Raw genomic sequence first — 26,274 nt, forward strand, 5'->3', positions numbered from 1 at the left:
TAAGGTCATCTGACGTCTCTTGAGTGTCTCTGCAGAAAATTCAATTATTATTATTATGACGTCCAATGCGGCGACCTACCGTCCTATCCATGGGGTGTACTTGTAGTTCAAGCTGCCTCACAATACAGAATCAATAGATGGGTTCATGCCCCTATGGGCAGTTTTGGTTTGGACAGGATTAGTTGTCCAAGGCTTACTTACTATGCACCGACCTGAGGTCCCTGACCTTTGCCCTTTCTCCTCTAACCCACGGCAGGAGTTCCACGAGACGCTGCACTCCCTGCTGCTGTGGCTGGCCCATGCCGAGAGCAGGCGCTACGCCGTCGACATCCACCACCCGGACACGCCACCAGGCACGCTGTTGGAGCACCGCAACACACTCACTGTGAGAGAGGGGAGTGGTAGGAGACATAGGGGAAAGGGGAGAGGGAGGGAGAATGCTGGAGGAGGGAGAATGGGGAGGATGGATAAGGGGGGAGGAGGGAGAGGGAAGAGAAAGGGGGGTGTGGGGTGGTAGAGGCGATGGGAGTGGGCAGGGGTGGTTTAGGAGAGAAAAGAGGTGATGATGGTTTGGGTGGTTAGAGTAAGGGAACTTGAGGGGAAAATTATGGAGATAGAGGGAGAAAAATGGAGGGAGTACACATGACTTGTCAGAGAGAATGGGGAAATGGAAAGTTCTAACGGATAGTGCAATATACACTGAGTAGGCTGAGCAGATGGGTGGCAGGTAGCCTAGTGGTTAGAGCGTTAGACCAGTAACTGAAAGGTTTCTGGTTTGAATCCCAGAGCCGACAAGGCTCTGTTGCTGTGCCCTTGAGCAAGGCACTTAACCTTAATTACTCTTGTAAGTTGCTCTGGATAAGAGTGTCTGCTAAATGACTAAACAATAAAAAAATTAATTAATTATTATTAATGTCACTTGTTAAATCCACTTGAATCAGTGTAGATGGAGGAGGGGAGGAGACAGGTAAAAGAAGGATTTTTGAGCCTTGAGACATGGATTGTGTATGTGTGCCATTCAGAGGGTGAATGGGCAAGACAAAACATTTCAGTGCCTTTGAACGGGATATGGTAGTATGTGCCAGGTGCACCGATTTGTGTCAGGAATTGCAATGCTGCTGGGTTTTTCACGCTCAACAGTTTCCCATGTGTTTCAAGAATGGACCACCACCCAAAAGACATCCAGCCAACTTGATACAACTGTGGGAAGCATTGGAGTCAACATGGGCTAGCATCCCTGTGGAACGCTTTCAACACCTTGTAGAATCCATTCCCATGAATTGAGGCTGTTCTGAGTGGGGGAGGGGGAGGGGGGGGGGGGGGAGTTGCAACTCAATATTAATGTTTAGTATACTCATTGTAAATGTTGCACATTCCCTTATCAATGGTTTGGCCAATGAGTTTTTACATTGATAATTTTCCACGGGTTCGGAAGCTCCCCTTCGACTGATGTCTGTGTGTGTGTGTCCTTTTTTCCAGGGCCTGCAGAATGAGTTGCGGGCGAGACAGAGCCAGGTGGGCTCGCTCCAGGGTCTGTGGGGCCAGCTGCAGCCAGCGGAGGAGGAGGGGGTGGGGGAGGAGAGCGTAGAGGCTCGGGAGAAGCTCCACGTGACAGCCAACAAACTGTGGACGCTGCTCCGCCAGGTGGCCCACGACCTCAGCATTGTGCAGGAGCGCCTGGTAGGAGACCCCACACCAAGTTATTTGAATTTAACATTTAAAAAAATTGCTTCTCCTTTTTCGTTTATTGAGATCATTTAAAATAAAAGTAATTTTTCTCAATGATTGAATTGGACTTTGAGTTTACTTCCTCAATTGCCTAACTTCAATCGAATTGAATTTAAACCTGCCCCACAAACTTTGCTAGGGTTTGTGGTTGATTCCATTCCAATATAGACAGCTCAGAAAGTAAACTCAAACCTTTGTTGGTTTACATTCCTGATTTGAATGACTTGAAATTGAATTGACCCCAACAATGCACTCCACGGTTTATGGATTATGCAATCCCAATCACCAGGGACCTCCACAAGGTGGTGCACATTTTTTATCTCGCCCAACAATCACCAAGCCATTGATTCGTTGGACCGGGTGTATTAGTTCTTGGCTCGAACAAAACTATGCCCCTTCTGGAGGTGCCCCAGGAATGGATTCAGAAATGACATATTGACAATGTTCTAGAAATGCACAAAGAACATTGTTTACCAGACAGAATTGGAAACACATTTAGAAGAAACATAAGAAAACAGACTGAAACGGGGAGTCTATGTGGACTTAAAGATACAGCAAGAAACGCAAGTCTTTGTGTTTACACTGCAAAGATGTCTTAAAACAAATTTGACACAACCCACATTCCTGAGTCGTGTTCATTAGGGCACGCAATGGAAATGGATTTAAGACATTTTGCAATGGAACACCAAAATGAGCGTTTCCTAATAGACAAATCCAGGTAGTCCCTTCTTGTTTCAGTCTGTTTTCTTACATTTGGTGCCTAATGAACACGACCGTGTTGCTGGCACCATGCTCCATCCAAATGAGCCCATTGAAAGCCTGATTAAAGCAGTTAAGCTGTCAAAACATTGGTATTTATTAACTGTATTGCATCGGAACCAGGAGTGTGAGACTTTTATTTAATTTTCTAACCATTCAAATGAACAACCTGACGTGTTTACTGCCCTTGCTGCAGGACTGTGGGACTCTATCTGCAGGTCCGGCTGCGGCTCGAGCTGCAGTTGAAAGTGAGGGCAGAGGGCAGGCGGAGGGCAGTCAGTCCCCGTCTAATGCCAGTCAAGAGGAGAGCACCAATACCACACCAACCTCAGCTGGCAGAAGGTACGGACCAGATAGTTAAAATTTCTTCAGTTCAAAAATGCTTTAATAGAATATACAGTATATAACAGAAAATATAAAACATAGAAATGATTATTGTCAATGTTGAAATGATTATAGACACTTGGGCTGGAATCCAATTGAAGGTGCACTGCAGTGCTGCACTACCGACAACGTGCCTTTAAAAAGCTCTTTCCCCCCCATGTTCAGAGATCCCATTCATGAATGTCGGCTCAAGTGTTAATTGCCTTTAAAAGGCGCTTTCTCGGTAATGTAGTGGGCAGCGCTGCAACGCGCCTTTGAATGAATTCCTGCTTTGATGTAATGATAAAAGGTTAGTGGTCTCAAGACTTTTTACGTGGAGGCTGAAGTTGCCCCTAGACACTGATCTTTGGTGAGATTTGCATTTCCCCCACTAATAGTTAAGGTTAGGATTGGGTGAGGGGAAACTAATCCTAGATACGTACCTGGGGAAAACTTCATCCCGAAACAGTTGTTATGGTCTATGGAGGTTGTCTGTGGAGGATTCCTGTATGTTTTAACTGATGATTTGCCTAAGTACTGTTCTTCGTCCCTTGTCTTGGACCTCCAGTGGGGAGAAGAGGGACCCAACCCCACCTCGGTCCTTCTTCTACCGCGTGCTACGAGCCGCCTTCCCCCTACACCTCCTCCTCCTCCTGGTCCTAGTGCTGGCCTGCTTGGTGCCCCTGGCTGAGAACGACCACAGCTGCACACTGTCCAACAACTTTGCCCGCTCCTTCTACCCCATGTTGCGCTACACCAATGGCCCACCACCCACCTGATACAAACACACACACTGACATGAGTGGCCTGCTTCCAAAGCTAACCCATCAATACTCTCTGCTTAAGAGCTGGAGAGAGGACATTGTTACGGTCCCAAAATTGTATTTTAAATATCTATATTTATAGATTTGAATTTATAATTAATTTATTCCCTTAAAAGCCATGCCGATGTTCAATTTCTATCAAACAATTCATGTGATCCACCCATTTGGAACTCTTGCCGCTAACGTCACTAGCAAGTACTGTATTTCAAAGGAGACTTGTTTTTGTGAGGTTGTGTTCTGCTTGTAAAGATTTCTATCATAATGATTTGCCCTTCAAGCCATTCAAGTATTGAAGTAGCAGTCTGTTGTAGGACCTATCCAGTCCACAACAGCTTTATATTGATGTTCTTTCAGAATAATGTCACCTGCACTCCTTCAAAAATGCCTTCTGTAAGCGTCTACTATTCAAATGGTCAAATTTTGCGACCCTTTGACTTGGCTGTGCGAGTGAAATGTTTAGTTGGTCGCACTGGTGTGAGCTGCACATTCTACCTGGTCGCCTCAATCAAAACGTGCAATTTTTTGGAGGCGGATAAATCCAATGAATTTGTTAAAGAGTAAAGTGCATTATCCTCATGATTCCTGAAATAAATGTGTCTGCCCTGCCTCTGTGCCTGCCTGTTTCGCTGGGACCGGCTGCAATAATGAGTCTCTCACACTCTTCTCCCCCCTCGTGATTGTATAACATTTAAAAAAACAACACTTTGGAAGTAACTAGTCTCAGCTTTCTGTAGGTATCATTTTTTTTCTCAACGATCATTATTGAGCTCAAAGCACACTATTTTATAATTATCTGATATGGCTTTGAAATACAGAGAGTGTGAAATGTTGCATCAGCCATTGCAAGTGCAGTAAACCTCATTGCAGTTTTTTTTAGGACATTACATTTACTGTTAGATTAATACATGGCTACTAGCAGTAGGTGTTATGTTTGGAGTTAGCGATCTAGCTAATGTGTTTTGGAGTTTCCACTTCCTCCGGTGGTGAAATAGCACCAATTAAACTAGGCCTATATATAATATTAGTGCACATAACGATAAAGCCAAATTCATCTCTATTTCACAAAAAAAAAAAAAAAAAAAATGAAATCGGGAAATTCTAGAGCCCTATTTTGACAGTAAAATACAACAAAAAAATAGCCTAATTGTCAACCCACTGGATTAGGTTACATACCAACATATTTTTAATCATGCAATCCTGCTTGGACATGTTAGAAGTAATAACTTGTTTATTGAAAACAATTTCAGTAGTCCCTTACACTTAATGATGCATTGTGAATGACATAAGAGGATGACTGAAATGTATTTTATTGTGTGACCCTGCTAATTGTATTGGGGGGGTGTTATCACCAGATCATGGGCTGGTGTCACCAGCTGAAGAAGTTAGTGGCACCAGTGAAACACCTAGGAAACATTTTAGTCTGGAGACCTGGGTCAGTGTGTATGAAGTATGTGCACTGTATTATTTCCAAATAATATAATTTTGATGTTCTTCACCTCTGAACCTGCACAAGCATTCGTAGCAGTTAAATCATATATCAGAAAGTGTATATTGAGGTAGCCAACATGAATGGGTGCCATTTTGACACCAGATTGTTAAATTTTTTTTATGGAAGACATGTTGTTAAACTGTACATCTTTGTTATTGTCCTCTCCTATACTGCACTCCCTGGAAATATGGAGCCACTTTTCCACACATCGATACTGTGTAACCAATCAAGAGCACATCTGTCAAACTGAATATTTTGTAAGGGGGAGAATTTGAAGAGCGGAAGAGTATATCTTTCACGATAATGAGACATTGGCAGACTGTAGGGTAGATACCAGTAGTAACCAAGACACTGTAATAAATTGGTGCAGAAATAAATAATAGCAGTTTTCATTTCAATTTCTAAAAGTAGAAATCTACTCTTTAAATTAGAAAAAAAAAATGAATTCAGTAATCATTGTTGCGAAAAGACATTTCCATGGCTGCATAATGTACAGTTGAGTAGGACACTTAAGCCCTAAAGATGGTGGTGTGCTAAATGATTTAGGCTCTCAAACAATGAACTGTATATGTATGCCCCTTTTCTCTGGCAATAAACATTGTTTGTCTTACTGAACAAAAACTCCAAGGGCGTATTCTGTGGAGACTGTTGAAGATGGTAATTGTCTAGCTTGATGCTAAGGATGCACACACACACCATCTCTGAATTTGTTTCCTAGATCACTTTAGAACAAAACACAAAAGCTACTGATCCCCTGGTGCTACATACTACATATAAATAACAGTATAGAATGGAGACTGTTAAAAGGAATACACTACACAAAAAACTATATTTTTTGTATTTTGTTAATTTGTCACATGCAAAATACTGACACACACAATTTAACAAAATGCTTAATATAGTTTGAGTGTTTTTGAGTGTACTATTTCTTGAGCGCAAGGACACTGTTCTTGAGAAAGGACGCCACTGGCACAAAAAGTTAATTCATTTATTTTTTATTCTTCAAAGAAAGATACTCCTGTGCGACGGTGGGAGAAAATCCACATAAAAATTCACATTGGGAAACCTTGACATTTAAAGCACTCACGTTACAGTTGAAAAAGCATGTGTATCCTTATCCTGCTGGCAGTGTACAGCATTCTCAGAGATCGTTCAAAGCAGAATGCACAGCTGGGCTACAAATGGCTCAGTCATTGGGAAAGTGAAAGGACTTGTGCACAGCTGACTAGTTGAATTAAAAATAGTTAACTCAGAAACATTTCTTGCCTCGAGAGGAGTCTACTGTTGGTGTTGACAAAGATCAATGGTGTTTGTCTTATAGTATTAAACAGCTGATGTGAGCTATGGCCTAGACTCAGATCAGATCTGCATTAACCCACGATAAATGACATCTGCATAGCATATTGCTTTTGTTTGGACGAGGTCTGGGGTAACTGCGTTGGAGCTGTCAAATCGGCGAGCACCCACTCTTGTGGTCATTGTCACGAAACCAAACCCATCCTTAAATCCCACCCGTGTTAGAAATTCAGAATGAGAAAGTGTAGGCTATGTAGAAATTACACCGCCCAAACAAAATAAATGATATGCAATGCAGTTGTCGGTTATCACGGGTTAACTCTGAACTGATTGAATCTAGGCCTTAGTTAACCATTTTTCTAAATGACAGACTAAATGGACCCAGAGATAGCAATTAGCATCCGCATACTATTTCAGATCTCATGTTAAAGAGTAGAACCTCGAGTTACGGACTGACCGATCAAACGGGAAATATGGAACCGGGAAATGTATTATTAATTGCAAAGAAAACGTAAATGTTGCTCATGCGCCTGAGTCTGTAGATTACAGAAACGTAAATGTTTTTTTTACTAAATGGTTAGAAAATACATGTTAATAAGTAATTCAGATTGTCTACATGCGTTAAATCCATGTCAAAGTAAAGAATACGTCAGCATTCTGAACAACCTCCATTCCCGAAGAGTTCATATCTCCTGAGGTCCTATACTGTACTTTGTTATTGATGCTAGAAATCCCCCCAAAATGAGACATTACAAATTAAAAGTGTGGGATGCAGCTATGGCTGTCTGGTCATCAAAAGTAAATAATATGCTTCCTCGACCAGAGTAAATATAGCCTAGGTAGGTAATATAGCGCTACTGAAAGGAAATTGGCTAAATTAGCACAGGAAATAAAGCTAGCACTCTGCTTTTCTATTACTACAAGCTTGGCAAAAGCAGACTGCGACATAGTTGATTATTAAGGCATTGAAAAGGCTTTAATTTAAAAAAAAACCTGTGTGAGAACTAGGCGTTCGTCTGAAGCCGAAAATATATCATTAGGCCATATGTGTTTTTGGATATAGGCCTAATTTAAATGTGCATTATCGTAGCGTCACCATCTTTATTGCAAAATGAAATAAACACAATTTTAAGCTACATATTCATTTGACAGAGGTAATGAACTGTCCATTGATCAGCACAGCAATATATAAAACAGGACCATGTTTGCAAAACAAGTGGTTCTGAGTTTAAGTCAATATTACGCAGATAAACTAAAGGTAACAGAAATAAAGAATGCAGACAGGCTCTATATACACTGAGTATACCAAACATGAGGAACACATTCCTAATATTCAGTTGTTTTGATTGTGATCCTATTGTGTGTATCTTTAGGACCTCACATTAGTTGAATGTATCATTGGCATTCTAAGGCCTGGATTCAATCCAATGCATGTTGTAGAGTGTTTACCGTGACCATACATTTAGGAATATTGCCTTTAAAAGCTGCATTGTCGACAGCGCTAACATGACTCGGGTTGAATCCTGGCCTAAATATTGTCAGGTGTGAGGACAACACAAAGCTGATGAATGGATGGAAAGGCCCAGTTAGCAGGTGGGTTATGTTATAGGCAACACCTTACTTGAACCAGTCATAATCACCCCTACATAATACTGTTATCACAAAGACATAACAGATATAATAAACAGTCAGGACAGCTGATGTGTGCGTTTAAGACAAGCTGGTCGCTATGTAGAAGGCACAATCTAAACACTTTCTTGGTCGCCAGTAGCAACTACACAAAGTACAACAGGTCTAAAACAAAACACACAAATAAATGTATTTTCTACTTCGGGTTCGCACGCCTAAGACCCTCCCTCCAAAACTGTCAAGATGACACCGTTTTTTAAACCGGGAATTGAACTTGTACTGGGCCTTATTGGGCCAGTCATAAATAAAGTTGTACATAAACATAACAGCGTTGCACTGTGCTCTTTGAAAGGCGTGAGTCTTATTACAATATTACAATTATTGTATCTCTTCATTTCACCATGCTTTCTTCCCGGTAGGAATAAACACAGAAACAACATTGTGGTCAGAATTCGATCACATTGCCCACGTATGAAGGGCTGAATTTTAGCTAGAGACACGCGGACGTAAAACTGACATTCAAGTAAGTCCCAAATTAATTTGTATGAATGTTTGAGTCACACTCCCATTACTGAAGATGGGATTGGACCCATAGGCACTTTTTGCGAAGGAATTAAAAAATCTGCCGTCTTAATTTGCATCTTTATTTGAGGAGACAAAATAGTGTCATTTAGATTTTATTGTTGATTCAAACAGGACTTTGTCCCACTGTGTATGATGCTATTCTTATTGTGGAGTCCACCTTAAAGGGAATGTGTTCTAGAGTGGAATGACAGTAGCATGACCCTTCACCTCCACCTTTTCAGCTGGAAATATATTTGTTTATTAGGACATGTGTCTACTTTGCGTACTGTATGCAAAGTTTGAAGCTATACAGATGGTGGAACAAAAACCTAAGGGTAAAGCAAAGGAATAAGATCTTGAGGTGAAGTATATAGTTTTAAAATGTGTTTTTCTTTCTTCCATGACAGTTAAACAATTTGAACCAGTGCAAATGGCCATTATCTTTTGATTGTCACTCAAAGTTATATTTATTTATATTGATGCTTTATTTATACAGATTATCCCATTGACAGTAAAAAAAATAAACAACACGTCACACACCAGATAGGTGCAGCGAATATGGGTTGTTTTACAGGGTCAGCCATGGTAGTATGGCACCCCTGGAGCAAATTAGGATTAAGGGCACATCGACAGATTTTGCACGTTGTCGGCTCAGGTTATTGGCCCAACGCTGTAACGGCTAGGCTACCTGTCGCCCTCCGACAGTACAAAAGAAGAGGGGAGAGTCCATGATGACTGTTGAAAGTGCCTTTTCTTGGGCTTTTCTGTGTCCCAGTAAGCTACTCCTAACTGCCTTCCTCTCATCTCCTTTCCCTCATTGCCACTCATCCACTGATGTTTAATTTCAGACTTTCTCGTAGATTCTACTTTCAAACTAGTCTGGCTGATACCGAACTTGAAGTCTCCTGACTTCAGAGTCTGGAAAGGCTGTTTTGATGTTGTCAGGACGATAAGTTGATAATGAAGGGCTGTGCTTTTGCTGGTTGGTTCTCACTCAAACACACGAGCGCCACTCCCTTCCATTACAACTGTTGGATTTTCAAATCCAAACAATGAGAGGTCTCAAGCCCCTGGGGGGAAAAAAACAGTTCATAAAACTAAATTGATGAGTCCGCTCAATTTCTGAGCAAATGTTGCATTAACAAACTGCCTCCTTTCCAGACCAGTCAGTCACAACTTTTCCTCGCTGTGTGGTCACGTGGGTCGCCCCAGCTAGGCTACATTCAAACCTGATCATAAACCAAAAGACAGCTTTAGCAGGGACATTAAATATTGTTATATTTTTTATGTTTGCGGCCTCCGAGAAAACAGTCAAGAACAGTGCTAATGCCTGAAAGGAGTTTTCATTGGACAGCATTGGGATGCAGCCCCTCCCAGGCACGATCTGAAAAACCCTTATACTCGTTCCAGTTCCTCTGTTTCAGAGTGGTGTTAAAAGCCGTTCCAAGAAGTAGCCGTCCACAAGGGTCCCAGTCACATTCTCTCCATTGTCCTTTTTGCTGCTAGAGATCCCTTTTCACCACTAATAAAGTGACAAAGAGGAAAGGACAGAGAAAGGGAGGGGATAATAGCAGGTTGGCGTCAGAAAATAAGAGTTCTTTGTCTTTTTGAGATCTCTGAAATTAAGGATCTATTAAGAGACACACACACACACACACACACACACACACACACACACACACACACACACACACACACACACACACACACACACACACACACACACATATGCTTGAAGCCAGGGTAAGCCACGTTGCGGCACCCTTGAAGTTGTTTGAGGGGTTTAAGTGCCTTGCTCAAGGGCAAAACGGCAGGAGAAGGAATGACATGAGACAGGAGAGTGTATACCTGTCTTTCTACCGGGGTCCCTGCAGTCCAATTGCTCCTGCTGTTGAGGCTCGCTTCTGCTGCTGGGGGTCCATGTCTGGCCGGGGCAACTGCTGAGGTGGTGGGCTGCGGGGGGCTCACCTCTGGACAGGGGCCCGCTGAGTTGGCTTGGTGGGGCAGCCGTGGGCTGTGCATGATGTGGGCATCCAGCATCTCCAGCAGCAGGTCGTACAGGGGTACCATGTTCTTCATCTTCATGCAGTGCAGGTGGTCCATGCCCTTGTTACTGCACAATGAGCAAAGACAGAGGTCATGTACACTCACTGCTTTTCGTGATACAGAAGAAAATAAAATACACAGAAATGGGCATAGATTCAATCAGATCAAGTATTAACCGGTGATAGCTGGCATGCTAATGTTTTAGCGGTGTCTTGGTGGAACTGGTTAGAGCTGTCAAATCGGTGAGCAGCTGCTCTTGTTGCTCATTGTCGCGTTAGAAGTTCCGAATGAGAAAGTGTAGCCTAGACTGCCTTCAGGAAGAATTCACACCCCTTGACTTATTCCCAAAAATGTTGCGTTATAGCCTGAATTCAAAATTGATTCAATATATTATTTTTTTCAACCATCTACACACAATACCTCATAATGACAAAGTCAAAACATGTTGCTAGACATTTTTGCTAATGTATTGAAAATGTAATCTCATTATCCTACCCGAGTCAATACATGTTAGAATCACCTTTGGCAACTATTACAGCTGTGAGTCTTTCAAGAGGTGTACAAGTCTCTTAAGAGCATTGTACACCTGGATTGTATAATATTTGTACATTGTTATTATAAAAATTCTCACCAGTTAGTTGTTGATCATTGCTAGACAGCCATTTCCAAGTCTTGCCATAGATTTTGAGCCAATTTAAGTCAAAACTGTAATTAGGCCATTCAGGAACATTCAATGTCATCTTGGTATCTTTAGGTTATTGTCCTGCTGAAAGGTGAATTTGACTCCCAGTGTCAGTTGGAAAGCAGACAATCAGGTTTCCCTCTAGGATTTTGCCTGTGCTTAGATCTATTCTGTTCCTTTTCATCCTAAAATACTCCCTAGTCCTTGCCGATTACAAGCGTATCCATAACATGATGCAGCATGCTTGAAAATATGAAGAGTGGTACTCAGTGATGTGTTGTGTTGGATTTGCCCCAAACATAACGCTTTGTATTCAGGACAAAGGTCATTTCTATACCAGTTTTGCTTTAATGCCTAATGCATGTTTTGGAATATTTGAATTCTGGCCTCATGGTTCCTTCCTCTCCAGCAACTGAGTTAGGAATGACGCCTGTGCCTTTGTTGTGACTGGGTGTATTGATACACAATCCAAAGTGTAATTAATAACTTCACCATGCTCAAAGGGATATTCAATGTCTGCTTTTTTTTACCCATCTACTAATAGATGCCCTTCTTTGCGAGTCACTGGAAAACCTCCCTGGTTTTTGTGGTTGAATCTATGTTTGAAATTCACTGCTCGACTGAGGGACCTTACAGATAATTGTATGTGTTGGGCACAGAGTCATTCAAAAATCATGTTAAACACTACTACTATTATTGAGTCCATGCAACTTCTGTGACTTGTTAAGCACAATTTTACTCCTGAACTTATTTAGGGTTGCCATAACCTAAGGAGTTGATTAGTTATTGACTCAAAACATTTCAGATTTTCATTTTTAATTCATTTGTAAACATTTCTAAAAACATAATTCCACTTTGACAATAATGGGGTATTGTGTGTAGGCCAGTGTCACAAAATCTCAATTTAAGGAATTTTTAAATCAGGCTGTAACACAACAAAATGTGGAAAGTCAAGGGGTGTGAATACTTTCTGAAGGCAATGATAGAAATAAAGACGCTCAATATCTTGCGACATTGATCACAAGATATTAGCTCCTTGTCCCTTAGCCTCTTAATAATTGCGTAATGGTAAACCTAGACACGTGCATTTTATAGTGTTCTGAGTGGTGACCTTGGTTAGATCCATTTTATGGGCCTATAGCATTCAAATGATAATGGAGTCAGATGGTATATCATATTAGGGTCGTAGACCCCTACACTCTGTCATCCTCAGACAAAGTCAATTTTCACTTATCTACATAGTTCCGACACCACCAAAACAACCGCGATGTGAATGTCAGCTAAAGCGGATCTGATTGAGTAGAGCCCATGGTCTTCATCAGATTACCTTGTAAACACCATGTTGGTTGAAAAGCTTTTTCTGTATAACGCAAGCTTAATTAAAAGATCACTCGTGGTAGCAGCAAACAGTCGTGACGGTTGTCTCAGTCGTGGCGGTAGTGACAATGGGGTGGCTCAATCTTGACGGCGGTGACCGTATTGAAAATTTGACTATACCGTAGTGGCAAAATGATAACTGGCTAGTGTGATAGTTTTGATCATATTTTGCCTGAGCGGTAACTACAAAGTGTGACGGAGGTGACTATATTGTAACTGCCAAGAGTGAAGGTGGTGACTGTATTATGCCTGAGCGATAACTTGTGAGTACAATGATGGTGACTGAGAGGTAACTTGCGAGTGTGACAGCGGTGGCCATATTGTGGCTACTGTACCTGACGTGGCGGATGTGTGACAGCAGCATCAGCAGGTGGGCGAGGCGCGCAGACTGCTGCTGAAAGCTGAGGCCTGTCTTTGCGATGGCCCACACCAGTGCGTCTGTTACGGCATCCAGCAAGCGCAGGAGCTTCGAGCGACTCTGCAGCTCTTCGCTCCCCTCCGAGGAGCTCAGGCACATGTCTGCGACCACAAAACACACACAGTTGAGAAAATAAAGAAAAAACGTAATTGTAGTTGTCGCAATGACTCAAAACCACATTAGCCCTCTGCGCTAAAGCCTTTATCTCTGGGAGCTAGCAAAAATCTTCAGGTCTCAGGAAAGGTGACTTATTGTGCAAGCACATTTCACCAAACCACCTTTGCTACACTTCATAAATAATTTCCAACATGTAGCATTATTAAATGCGATTACTTTGGTTACAGTTAAGTGAAACAAAATGTTATTTTTCGTGATCCACTGACCTTGAAACAGGTTCTGACTGTTAGGTCTTTAAGTGTTAAACAGTAACTATGATGGGAGTAGAGAGAGACAGTGTTCTCATTAGGCCTTGTCAGAGTGAGTTATTCCTCTGGTTGTCCTTGCCAACCCTCCCTAGACTCCCAAACAGATAGGATTACACTGGATAAATGGTCCAACAGACTTGTGGTTAATCTTGATATGCATGATATAAATAAATAAAATGGGAAGTAAAAAATACTTATAAAGATGCAGTACCGACAGACAAAAGTACAGACAGAAGGCCAGACAAACGGATGCATAACACACAAACACACACTCATGCGCAAACACAAACACACACATTAACACCCACGTACTGGAGTTGAGGAGGATCATGGCCTTGAGGCAGACGTACTCCTCCCTCTGCAGCTTGAGCTCTCTGAACCGGGAGGTGGCAGCTAGCAGCATGTCAAAGATATCCACGAAACCCTGCACACAGCTCCCCTCTTCCCTGAAAACACAGACACACAGTCACACTGCATTTGAATACTTCTTTTGGATCCACTGTGAAAATATTTTAGAAATCATACAGATGCTTAATCCAGGAGTAGAGAGAGGGGGGTCACCTGTTCAGGCTGAGGTCGGGGGAAAAAATGAGCCTACCAGGGTGGTCCACAGACCTCCACATGAGCCCTAGCATCAGCACCTCCAACCAGCAGCACTCCAACAGGTGCACCTGGTCGAACAGGCACAGGTCCACAAATCCTGTAAAGACATAGCAGGGCCCGTATTCATGAAGCGTCTCAGAGCGCTGATCTAGGGTCAGACTCAATCCATAGTGCTGAAGAGCTGCGCTACAGCACGTTTCAAATTTAAAGGCAATGTTCCCGCATACTGCTCACGGTACACGCGGTTTTGTTGTTCGCAATGTAATAATGATACTTAAAAAAGTCATATTTATGAACAGCAAACAGTGAGTAGATTATGGCTCCGTACACACTCAGGTAGAACTGATATACAACACATTTGACACAATGATTGTGACACCATTTATGTTTGTGATACATTGGAGTGTTTGTCAGAACAAAAATGTTTACACTACCATTGTGCACAACCTATTACTTCAATGCAGAATATCTCTCCACTGTATCACAACCGTTGTGTCCAATGCGTTGTACATCAGCTGCACAACTTAAGGGTGTACACGGCCATTTACATATGACCTTTTACTTTACTTCAACCCTAGCAGACAATGGGGTTCCACTGAATAAAGCAGGGGCAATGCTTCTCTAGCACAGAAAACTAGACATCCCAAACTACCCTACTTTTTGCAGCATCCCTTAGGAGTGTAGACTATAGTACATCGATGCTCATTGCCCAGTATTTGTATTTATTATGGATCCTCAATTAGCTGCTGCCAATGTTTGTGTTGCTTCACAGTCCCTGCTGTTCCATAAGGTGTATTTTTATCTGTTTTATTTATTATTATTTTAAAATCAACCAGGAGAGATTGACATGCATAATTCATGTTTGCTCTCTGAGCCCCCCGAACCACATATACCCCAGGAGACATGGGTACAAATCCCGTTTCCTTTGTCTTCTAATCGGTCTTCCTTTTTACATTCTGACTACCTGAATATCACTGTTGAGAATAAAAGAGACAACAGTTGTTGAAAACAGGAAATTAGAACATTATTACACTGTTATGCCGGAAAATGTTAAGAAAAATGTATTCAATTGATTCAGGTTACTCAACAGTAGGCTGTACTTAATGCTCTGTCACTCTGTTATTGTCACACCCATTGACAGAGGATACACATATAGGCTTTACATGGACACAGGAACACAAGACTTTTCGGCCTCCTGTTCATTGTGTCAATGTTTTATACAGTTTTTCTGCTGTACTCAACTTGTGCACAAAGAATGGAATAGAATTGAACATATGATGCTAGGAAAGTATTGTTTTTTAATTGTGGATGAAGAACAGACAATAAATCAATCAACACCAACCTGGGATCTTCTTGGCCCAGCTGATCATGTGGACCAGCTCCTTGTCGGCCAGGTTGGTGAGTGACATCATGACGTTGGCCTCCGTCAGGGGCCTCCTCATGTCCTTCTGGAGGAAGATCTCCGGTGGCTCTGCCGCCATGATCCGGCCAATCAGCTGCTCCGGGGTTAATACTGTGGGGCAGAGTTCCTTGATTGGCTCGCTCCCCTCAGCTAGGACCCGCTTGGGCCCGCTAGCAGTGCCCCGGGTGAAGAAGCGACCCACGCGCCTCGGTTGATGACCCCGGTAGCTGCTGCGGTCGCGACGCATGCCTGAGGGAAAAAGGAGGTGTTGAAAAACAAATTATAGTCCCACTAAGCGCAACTCAGATGGGATGGTGTATCACTGCAGAATGCTGGTTAAGTGTGCCTTGAATTCTAAATAAAATCACTGACAATGTCACCAGCAAAGCAACCCACACCATCACACCTCCTCCTCCATGCAGAGATCATCCGTTCATCTACTCTGCATTTCACAAAGACATGGCGGTTGGAACCAAAAATCTCAAATTTGGACAGACCAAAGGAAACATTTCCACCGGTCTAATGTCCATTGCTCGTGTCTCTTCTTATTATTTGTGCACTTTAGTAGTGGTTTCTTTGCAGCAATTTTTTTGTGACAGCATTTGAAGAAACTTTCAAAGTTCTTGAACTGTTCCGGATTGACTGACCTTCGTGTCTTAAATTAATGATGGACTGTCATTTCTCTTTGCTTATTTGAGCTGTTCTTGCCATAATTTGGAATAGGGCTATATTTTGTTATACCACCTCTTAAGAAGGAAAGAAATTCCCCAAATTAACAAGACACAACTGTTAATGGAAATCCATTCCATACCTCGTGAAGCTGGTTGAGATAATTCCAAGTGTGCAAAGCTGTCATCAAGGCAAAGGGTTGCTACTTTGAAGAATCTCAAATATAAAATATATTTAGATTTGTTTAAGACTTTTTTGGTTACTACATGATTCCGTATGTTTTATTTCATAGTGTTGATGTCTTCACGATTATTCTACATTGTAGAAAATAGTAAAAATGAAGAAAAACCCTGCAATGAATCGATCGGTATGTCCAAACTTTTGACAAGTACTGTAGGTATTCAGACCCTTTGCTATGAGACCCGAAATTGGGCTCAGGTGCATTCTCTTTCCATTGATCATCCTTGAGATGTTTCTACACCTTAAATGGAGTCTACCTGTGGTAAATGCAATTTATTGGACATGATTTGGAAAGGCACACACCTGTCTATATTAGGTCACACAGTAGACAGTGCATGTCAGTGCAAAAACCAAGCCATGTGGTCGAAGGAATTGTCCGTAGAGCTTCGAGACAGGATTGTGTCGAGGCACAGATCTGGATAAAGGTACTAAAACATTTCTGCAGCATTGAAGGTCCCCAAGAACACAGTGACCTCCATCATTCTTAAATGGAAGAAGTTTGGAAACACCAAGACTCTTCTAGAGCTGGCCGCCCGGTAAAACTGCGAAATCGGGGGAGAATGGCCTTGGTCAGGGAGGTGACCAAGAACCCGATGGACACTCTGATGGCGCTCCAGAGTTCATCTGTGGAGATGGGAGAACCTTCCAGAAGGACAATCATCTCTGCAGCACTCCACCAATCAGGCCTTTATGTTAGGGTGGCCAGACAGAGGCCACTCCTCAGTAAAAGGCACATGACAGCCCCATGACAGAGTTTGCCAAAAGGCACCTAAAGGACCCTCAGATGAGCAACAAGATTATCTGGTCTGATGAAACCAAGATTGAACTGTTTGGCCTGAATGCCAAATGTAAAGTTTGAAAGAAACCTGGCACCATCCCTATGGTGAAGCATGGTGGTGGAAGCATCATGCTGTGGGGATGTTTTTCAGCAGCAGGGACTGGGAGACCAGTCAGGATCGATGGAAAGATGAACAGAGTAAAGTAGAGAGATCCTTAATGAAAACCTGCTCCAAAGTGCTCAGGACCTCAGACTGGGACGAAGGTTCAACCTTCCAACAGGACAACGACCCTTAGCACACAGCCAAGACAACGCAGGAGTGACTTCGGGACAAGTCTCTGAATGTTCTTGAGTGGCCCAGCCAGAGCCCGGACTTGGACGCGATCGAACATCTCTGGAGAGACCTGAAAATAGCTGTGCAGTGACGGTCCCCATCGAACCTGACAGAGCTTGAAAGGATCTGCAGAGAAGAATGGTAGAAATTCCCCAAATACAGGTGTGCCAAGCTTGTAGTGTCCTACCCAAGAAGACTTGAGGCTGTAATCGCTGCCAAAGGTGCTTCAACAAAGTACTGAGTAAAGAGTCTGAATACATATGTGAATGTGATATTTCGTATTTTTTTTCTCTATAAATTTGCAAACATTTCTAAAAACCTGTTTTTGCTTTGTCATTATGGGGTATTGTGTGTGTATATAAAACAATTTAATCAATTTCAGAATAAGGCTTTACCGTAACAAAATGTGGAAAGAGTCAAGCGTTCTGAACACTTTCCGAATGCACAGTACTGCAGGATTTTGTTCCAACTAGGCACCACACGTGACCAACTGAGCCAATTGATCAGTTCAGGGATAAATTCGCCGAACTGATCAATAAATTCAACACACCTGGTCTTCCAGGTCAATTAAATCAAAAACATGAAGTGCCTGCAGCACTCCAGGGCGAGGGTTGCCTACGCCTGTTTTAGAGAGTCTGTTGATAAATTCAAATGAAAGGTACACTAAATTTAAAGGGATGGCTTTAGATAAATGTATGGAAAACCCTAGTGAATGAAAACTCCATGAGAACATCTATTGGCCAGCCAGTGGGAGTGTTTTCAGTTCTATTTCTGTGTTTTTTTTATTTATACATTTGTAAAACCCTTATGGTGTATTGAGTGTAGATTGACGAGGGGAAAAAACGACTTAATCAATTTTAGAATAATGCTGTAACAGAACATAAAATGTGGAAAAAGTCAAGGGGTCTGAATACTTTCCGAATGCACTCTATATCTCACAGATAGAAAGAGAGGGAATATCACCACAACGATTAATGGGCAAGTGTCTCTGACAACAATAGCGGCTGTCTTTATCCAGTTTACGATTCTACATGTTGAATCGGCACAAAGCCACAGTTCGCCGGCACCCAGCAGGTGGTCACTATGACACACCACTGCGACGGCAAGCGAAAGGACGGCCACCCTATGCTTTCTAGACTTCAGTCGTCTTGCATAAAGTAGCCTTGTACTTTACTATCTAGGTTTGGATTTAAAATCAAAATGTTCATCTTGACGAGGAAATGTGTGATCAACAAACAATGAAATGACAACCGTACCAACCTGTGTCTCTATAGCAACTGAACCGTAATTTAGCTTGGTAGAAACAGATCATTACATTGAAGGGAGCAAAACATCCTAGACATCCACCTGATGCACAAGGCTCACAGAGTAGAGAAAGCAAATAGCAACTATATTTCTTGTCCACTTGCAAACGTGTGTGAATGTGTGGGTCCCCGGGCGAGCATGTGTGTGAGTATGTAACTACAGTGCCTTGCGAAAGTATTCGGCCCCCTTGAACTTTGCGACCTTTTGCCACATTTCAGGCTTCAAACATAAATATATAAAACTGTATTTTTTTGTGAAGAATCAACAACAAGTGGGACACAATCATGAAGTGGAACGACATTTATTGGATATTTCAAACTTTTTAAACAAATCAAAAACTGAAAAATTGGGCGTGCAAAATTATTCAGCCCCCTTAAGTTAATACTTTGTAGCGCCACCTTTTGCTGCGATTACAGCTGTAAGTCGCTTGGGGTATGTCTCTATCAGTTTTGCACATCGAGAGACTGACATTTTTTCCCATTCCTCCTTGCAAAACAGCTCGAGCTCAGTGAGGTTGGATGGAGAGCATTTGTGAACAGCAGTTTTCAGTTCTTTCCACGGATTCTCGATTGGATTCAGGTCTGGACTTTGACTTGGCCATTCTAACACCTGGATATGTTTATTTTTGAACCATTCCATTGTAGATTTTGCTTTATGTTTTGGATCATTGTCTTGTTGGAAGACAAATCTCCGTCCCAGTCTCAGGTCTTTTGCAGACTCCATCAGGTTTTCTTCCAGAATGGTCCTGTATTTGGCTCCATCCATCTTCCCATCAATTTTAACCAACTTCCCTGTCCCTGCTGAAGAAAAGCAGGCCCAAACCATGATGCTGCCACCACCATGTTTGACAGTGGGGATGGTGTGTTCAGCTGTGTTGCTTTTACGCCAAACATAACGTTTTGCATTGTTGCCAAAAGGTTCAATTTTGGTTTCATCTGACCAGAGCACCTTCTTCCACATGTTTGGTGTGTCTCCCAGGTGGCTTGTGGCAAACTTTAAACAACACTTTTTATGGATATCTTTAAGAAATGGCTTTCTTCTTGCCACTCTTCCATAAAGGCCAGATTTGTGCAATATACGACTGATTGTTGTCCTATGGACAGAGTCTCCCACCTCAGCTGTAGATCTCTGCAGTTCATCCAGAGTGATCATGGGCCTCTTGGCTGCATCTCTGATCAGTCTTCTCCTTGTATGAGCTGAAAGTTTAGAGGGACGGCCAGGTCTTGGTAGATTTGCAGTGGTCTGATACTCCTTCCATTTCAATATTATCGCTTGCACAGTTTTCCTTGGGATGTTTAAAGCTTGGGAAATCTTTTTGTATCCAAATCCGGCTTTAAACTTCTTCACAACAGTATCTCGGACCTGCCTGGTGTGTTCCTTGTTCTTCATGATGCTCTCTGCGCTTTTAACGGACCTCTGAGACTATCACAGTGCAGGTGCATTTATACGGAGACTTGATTACACACAGGTGGATTGTATTTATCATCATTAGTCATTTAGGTCAACATTGGATCATTCAGAGATCCTCACTGAACTTCTGGAGAGAGTTTGCTGCACTGAAAGTAAAGGGGCTGAATAATTTTGCACGCCCAATTTTTCAGTTTTTGATTTGTTAAAAAAGTTTGAAATATCCAATAAATGTCGTTCCACTTCATGTTTGTGTCCCACTTGTTGTTGATTCTTCACAAAAAAAATACAGTTTTATATCTTTATGTTTGAAGCCTGAAATGTGGCAAAAGGTCGCAAAGTTCAATGGGGCCGAATACTTTCGCAAGGCACTGTATATCCTAGCCTCAGTGCCTCTGCTCATTGTGAGAGCAAAGTCTAGCCAGTGGGGAATATTCACATATCAAAAATGAACCATTTCTAAGGCACTGGACACACAAACATTGGCCACACACTGGACTATATAGAAGCTGTATGTATTTAACGTCTCAGAGTAGGAGTACTGGCCCAGGATCATTTTTGTAGTAGGTCATAATAAATATGATTATATGTTAGGGGGGGGGGGACTTGATCTGAGACACTTTGTGAATAACACCACTGGCAAGATTAGGGTGAGGATAGTGTGAAGGAGATAGAAGACAAGGAGGATAAAGGGAGGGAGGGGTAGTAAGGAAAGCGAGAGAGACACGTACCACACTTTGTCATGCCCACTTCGTAGCACTTGCGGAGGCGGCACGCCTGGCAGCTCTTGCGGCGGTTCTTATCGATAGTGCACTGGTTGGTCGCCGGGCAGATGTAGTCATTGTGACCTGAGAGAGAGAGAGAGAGAGAGAGAGAGAGAGAGAGAGAGGTTTACAAAGGGTAGATAGGGAGAGAAGAGATAAGAGGAAGATAAACATTTGTTTAGTTTTATTCCATGTGTACATTGGCAGCTAAATAGAAGAAAACAACTGTAAAAGGTCGGAGTGAGAGAGAGAGGAAAGGTTCCTCTACTTCAGGGATGGGCAACTTTGATGGGGGTTAGGCCACAAAAAAATCTGAACTCATCATGAGGGAAGGCAGTTGCTCACGGGTCTGTGTACCCACATGTGCAACACCCCCCCCCCCCCCGCCACCACATTGCGAACAAAACATTTTTACAGACCCCTCTTGACAGTGGAGAGGAAGAATGTACGTTTAGAGTTAATTTCGTGCAATTCTACACATTTTGCCATGGGGTGGAGAGAAATGAGAGAGGACTTTGGCAGACCATTTCCTGGCTTGTCTCCTTTTAATCCCTTTAAGATGTGAGATTCACACACAAACACACATGCACACGCGCACACACACACACACATTTTCAACCACTCCACAAATGTCTTCTTAACAAACTATAGTTTTGGCAAGTCGGTTAGGACATCTACTTTGTGCAAGACACAAGTAATTGTTTACAGACAGATTATTTCATTTATGACTCACTGCATCACAATTCCAGTGGGTCAGAAGTTTACAATACACTAAGTTGACTGTACCTTTAAACAGCTTGGAAAATTCCAGAAAATGATGTCATGGCTTTAGAAGCTTCTGATAAATGATGTCAATTAGCCTGAGTCAATTGGAGGTGTACCTGTGGATTCATTTCAAGGCATACCTTCAAACTCAGCGCCTCTTTGCTTGACATCATGGGAAAATCAAAAGAAATCAGCCGAGACCTCTACAAAAAAATTGTAGACGTTCGCAAGTCTGGTTCATCCTTGGGAGCAATTTCCAAACGCCTGAAGGTACCACGTTCATCTGTACAAACAATAGTATGCAAGTATAAACCCCATGGGACCACGCAGCCGTCATACCGCTCAGGAAGGAGACGCGTTCTGTCTCCTAGAGATGAACGTACTTTGGTGTGAAAAGTGCAAATCAATCCCAGCACAACAGCAAAGGACCGTGTGAAGATTCTGGAGGAAACAGGTACAAAAGTATCTATATCCACTTAAAAACGAGTCCTATATCGACATAACCTGAAATGCCGCTCAGCAAGGAAGAACCCACTGCTCCAAAACCACCATAAAAAAGCCAGACCACGGTTTGCAACTGCATATGGGGACAAAGATCGTACTTTTTGGAGAAATGTCCTTTGATCTGATGAAACAAAAATAGAACTGTTTGGCCATAATGACCATCATTATGTTTGGAGGAAAAAGGGGGAGGCTTGCAAGTCGAAGAACACCATCCCAACCATGAAGCACGGGGGTGGCAGCATCATGTTGTGGGGGTGCTTTGCCTCAGGAGGAACTGATGCATTTCACAAAATAGATGGCTTCATGAGGAAGGAAAATGATGTGAATATATTAAAGCAACATCTCAAGACATCAGTCTTGTTAAAGTTAAAGCTTGGTTGCAAATGGGTCTTCCAAATGGACAATGACCCCAAGCATACTTCCAAAGTTGTGACAAAATGGCTTAAGGACAACAAAGTCAAGATATTGGAGTGCCATCACAAAGCCCTGACCTCAATCCTATAGAATATTTGTGGGCAGAACTGAAAAAGAGTGTGCGAGAAAGGAGGCCTACAAACCTGACTCAGTTACACCAGCTCTGACAGGAGGAATGGGTCAAAATTCACCCAACTTATTGTGGGAAGCTTGTGGTAGGCTACCTGAAACCTTTGACCGAAGTTAAACAATTTAAAGGCAATGCTACTAAAACCTAATTGAGTGGATGTAAACTTCTGACCCCCTGAGAATATGATGAAATAAATAAAAGCTGAAATAAATCATTCTCTCTACTATTATTCTGACATTTCACATTCTTAAAATAAAGTGGTGATCCTCACTGAACTAAGACAGGGCATTTTTACTAGGATTAAATGTCAGGAATTGTGAAAAACTGAGTTTAAATGTATTTAGCTAAGGTGTAAGTAAACTTCCAACTTCAACTGTATGTAGATTGTCCCATTTGAGTACTTTTGACTGACAAAAACGGACAATTGATGAACAATTTAATCCGTGGTCATGCATCTCAATGTGGCCGTATCCTTACCCTTTTGTTCTATCCTCAATATTTATTCCCTTTTCAGCATATAGTGGTGCTAAATGCTTAAGCCGGGATTCAATCCGATCACGTTTTGTCGTTAACGTGCCATTTAATGGTCATTTCCAACATGCAGCGTTTACAGTGAATGTGGTCTCTGCGAACGCAGAAACATTGTCTTTAAAATACACATTGTTGACAAAGCACGATCGGATTGAATCCTGGCCTTGGTAAATCTGGCCCAAAGATAGCAGAAGAAAGACGCCCAATTGGATTGACAACACAAGCTATCTGTGAGGGCTGTCACTGGTGATATGATCAGTGGTAAATAAGATGTAAAAGCAGAAGGTATTTCTGATGTGAAATGATCTATTGAAGAACCTCACTATTTCCCTCTTTCCCCCTCTTCATCTCGAGTAGGTGTGGGCAATGTTACCCTATGAGGACCACTGTGGGTGCAGGTTTTTGTTCCAGCCAACCAGTCATACGTCCAACTCTACTCATTACTCACACACTTTGACTAGTTGAATCAGGTATGTTGACACTTCACTAAAGCTGCAGAGTTGTGTTTGTGTGTGTGTGTCCTATTCATGAATTTATTTAAACTGCTGAAAACACTCCCACTTGCTGGCCTATATATTTTCTTATAGAGTTCTCATCCAATATGATTTTCCATACATTTATTGAAAACCATCCCTTTAAATACCTCTCATTTGAATTTATCGACAGACCAGCTCTCCAGGACAGGCAACCCTCGTCCTGGAGTGCCGCAGGCACTTCATGTTTTTGATTTAATCGATCTGGAAGACCAGGTGTGTTGAATTTATCCCTGAACTGATCAATTAAATCAGTTGGTCACGTGTGGTGCCTAGTTGGATCAAAATCCTGCGGTACAATACCTACGGAACTCAAGGAACAGGGTTGCATACCCATGCACTAGAATATATGAAGAGAGCGGTTCAAAATATTTCAGTGGTTGTGTCACATTTCAGAATCAATAAGAGACACTAAATCCAGAAGTGGAAAGAAAGCCATCGAAATATACAAATATGTGTTTGTTATTTGGAAAAAATACTCTGATCTTGTGTATTATTTGGGATTAGGAAAGTTCTGAATTTTTGGGGGAGAGCCTTTAGGCACAAAATATATTGGTGAATCAATAATACAGTGGTTTGATTCATCTTGAAAGTTGCCATATTCAATTGTTCCATCCCTGAAACAATAAGGGTTGAACAGTACTCCTATAAATCTACTCTAATAATTCTCACTAATCATTGAACTGTGATGACAATGGTCCAGTCATCATGAACCGTGCGCCAGGCTCCAAGTATTTGTTCACCTACAAACAAGCAAGATTTCTGGCTCTCACAGACCTGTAACTTCTTCTTTAAGAGGCTCCTCTGTCCTCCACTCGTTACCTGTATTAATGGCACCTGTTTGAAGTTGTTATCAGTCTAAAAGACACCTGTCCACAACCTCAAACAGTCACACTCCAAACTCCACTATGTCCAAGACCAAAGAGCTGTCAAAGGACACCAGAAACAAAATTGTAGACCTGCACCAGGCTGGGAAGACTGAATCTGCAATAGGTAAGCAGCTTGGTTTGAAGAAATCAACTGTGGGAGCAATTATTAGGAAATGGAAGACATACAAGACAACTGATAATCTCCCTCGATGTGGGGCTCCACGCAAAATCTCACCCCATGGGGTCAAAATGATCACAAGAATAGTCAGCAAAAATTCCAGAACCACACGGGGGGACCTAGTGAATGACCTGCAGAGAGCTGGGACCAAAGTAACAAAGCCTACCATCAGTAACACACTATGCCACCAGGGACTCAAATCCTACAGTGCCAGACGTGTCCCCCTGCTTAAGCCAGTACATGTCCAGGCCCGTCTGAAGTTTGCTAGAGAGCATTTGGATGATCCAGAAGAAGATTGGGAGAATGTCATATGGTCAGATGAAACTAAAATATAACTTTTTGGTAAAAACTCAACTCGTCGTGTTTGGAGGACAAAGAATGCTGAGTTGCATCCAAAGAACACCATACCTACTGTGAAGCATGGGGGTGGAAACCTCATGCTTTGGGGCTGTTTTTCTGCAAAGGGACTAGGACGACTGATCCGTGTAAAGGAAAGAATGAATGGGGCCATGTATCGTGAGATTTTGAGTGAAAACCTCCTTCCATCAGCAAGGGCATTGAAGATGAAACATGGCTGGGTCTTTCAGCATGACAATGATCCCAAACACACCGCCCGGGCAACGAAGGAGTGGCTTCGTAAGAAGAATTTCAAGGTCGTGGAGTGGCCTAGCCAGTCTCCAGATCTCAACCCCATAGAAAATCTTTGGAGGGAGTTGAAAGTCCGTGTTTCCCAGCAACAGCCCCAAAACATCACTGCTCTAGAGGAGATCTCCATGGAGGAATGGGCCAAAATACCAGCAACAGTGTGTGAAAACCTTGTGAAGACTTACAGAAAGCGTTTGACCTCTGTCATTGCCAACAAAGGGTATATAACAAAGTATTGAGATAAACTTTTGTTATTGACCAAATACTTATTTTCCACCATAATTTGCAAATAAATTCATTAAAAATCCTACAATGTTTTCTTCTCATTTTGTCTGTCATAGTTGAAGTGTACCTATGCTGAAAATTACAGGCCTCTCTCATCTTTTTAAGTTGGAGAACTTGCACAATTGGTGGCTGACTAAATACTTTTTTGCCCCACTGTACCTAGCTCTTATCAATTTGTAAATTACAGTGCATGGAGAATGGGGTTATTTCTATCTAAAAAAAAATCAGTTGATGTTGTTCCACTTGGAACGGGCAGGTTGCTCAAGCTTATTCATCGTAAGGTGGTGGAATTATGAGGGAATTAAATCAAGGTCAGAA

At 42.2% G+C, this 26,274-nt stretch overlaps 2 protein-coding genes across 11 annotated transcripts in view; one reads left to right on the top strand and one right to left on the bottom strand.

Moving 5' to 3' along the window:
* The window catches only part of LOC110529722 (nesprin-2), a 233,020-nt gene extending 227,236 nt beyond the window's left edge, over positions 1-5,784 (top strand). For all 8 annotated transcript variants that reach the window (XM_036985202.1, XM_036985205.1, XM_036985203.1 and 5 more), the window contains 4 exons: positions 257-385; positions 1,480-1,680; positions 2,684-2,829; positions 3,419-5,784. In XM_036985202.1, the coding sequence (XP_036841097.1) occupies positions 257-385; positions 1,480-1,680; positions 2,684-2,829; positions 3,419-3,629 (687 nt within the window). In that variant the 3' untranslated portion in view covers positions 3,630-5,784. The remainder of the gene's footprint in view (positions 1-256; positions 386-1,479; positions 1,681-2,683; positions 2,830-3,418) is intronic.
* A 380-nt stretch (positions 5,785-6,164) lies between these two features.
* esr2a (estrogen receptor 2a) overlaps positions 6,165-26,274 on the bottom strand; it is a 39,933-nt gene continuing 19,823 nt past the window's right edge. For 2 of the 3 annotated variants that reach the window (XM_036984517.1, XM_036984518.1), the window contains 7 exons: positions 21,070-21,186; positions 15,546-15,854; positions 14,162-14,300; positions 13,913-14,046; positions 13,093-13,276; positions 10,501-10,765; positions 6,165-10,174 (listed from right to left, as the gene is read on the bottom strand). In XM_036984517.1, coding sequence (XP_036840412.1) covers positions 10,169-10,174; positions 10,501-10,765; positions 13,093-13,276; positions 13,913-14,046; positions 14,162-14,300; positions 15,546-15,854; positions 21,070-21,186 — 1,154 coding nt within the window. In that variant the 3' untranslated portion in view covers positions 6,165-10,168. 3 annotated transcript variants of the gene reach the window in all.

This window comes from Oncorhynchus mykiss, chromosome 8, assembly GCF_013265735.2.
Source record: "Oncorhynchus mykiss isolate Arlee chromosome 8, USDA_OmykA_1.1, whole genome shotgun sequence".
NCBI lineage: Eukaryota > Metazoa > Chordata > Actinopteri > Salmoniformes > Salmonidae > Oncorhynchus > Oncorhynchus mykiss.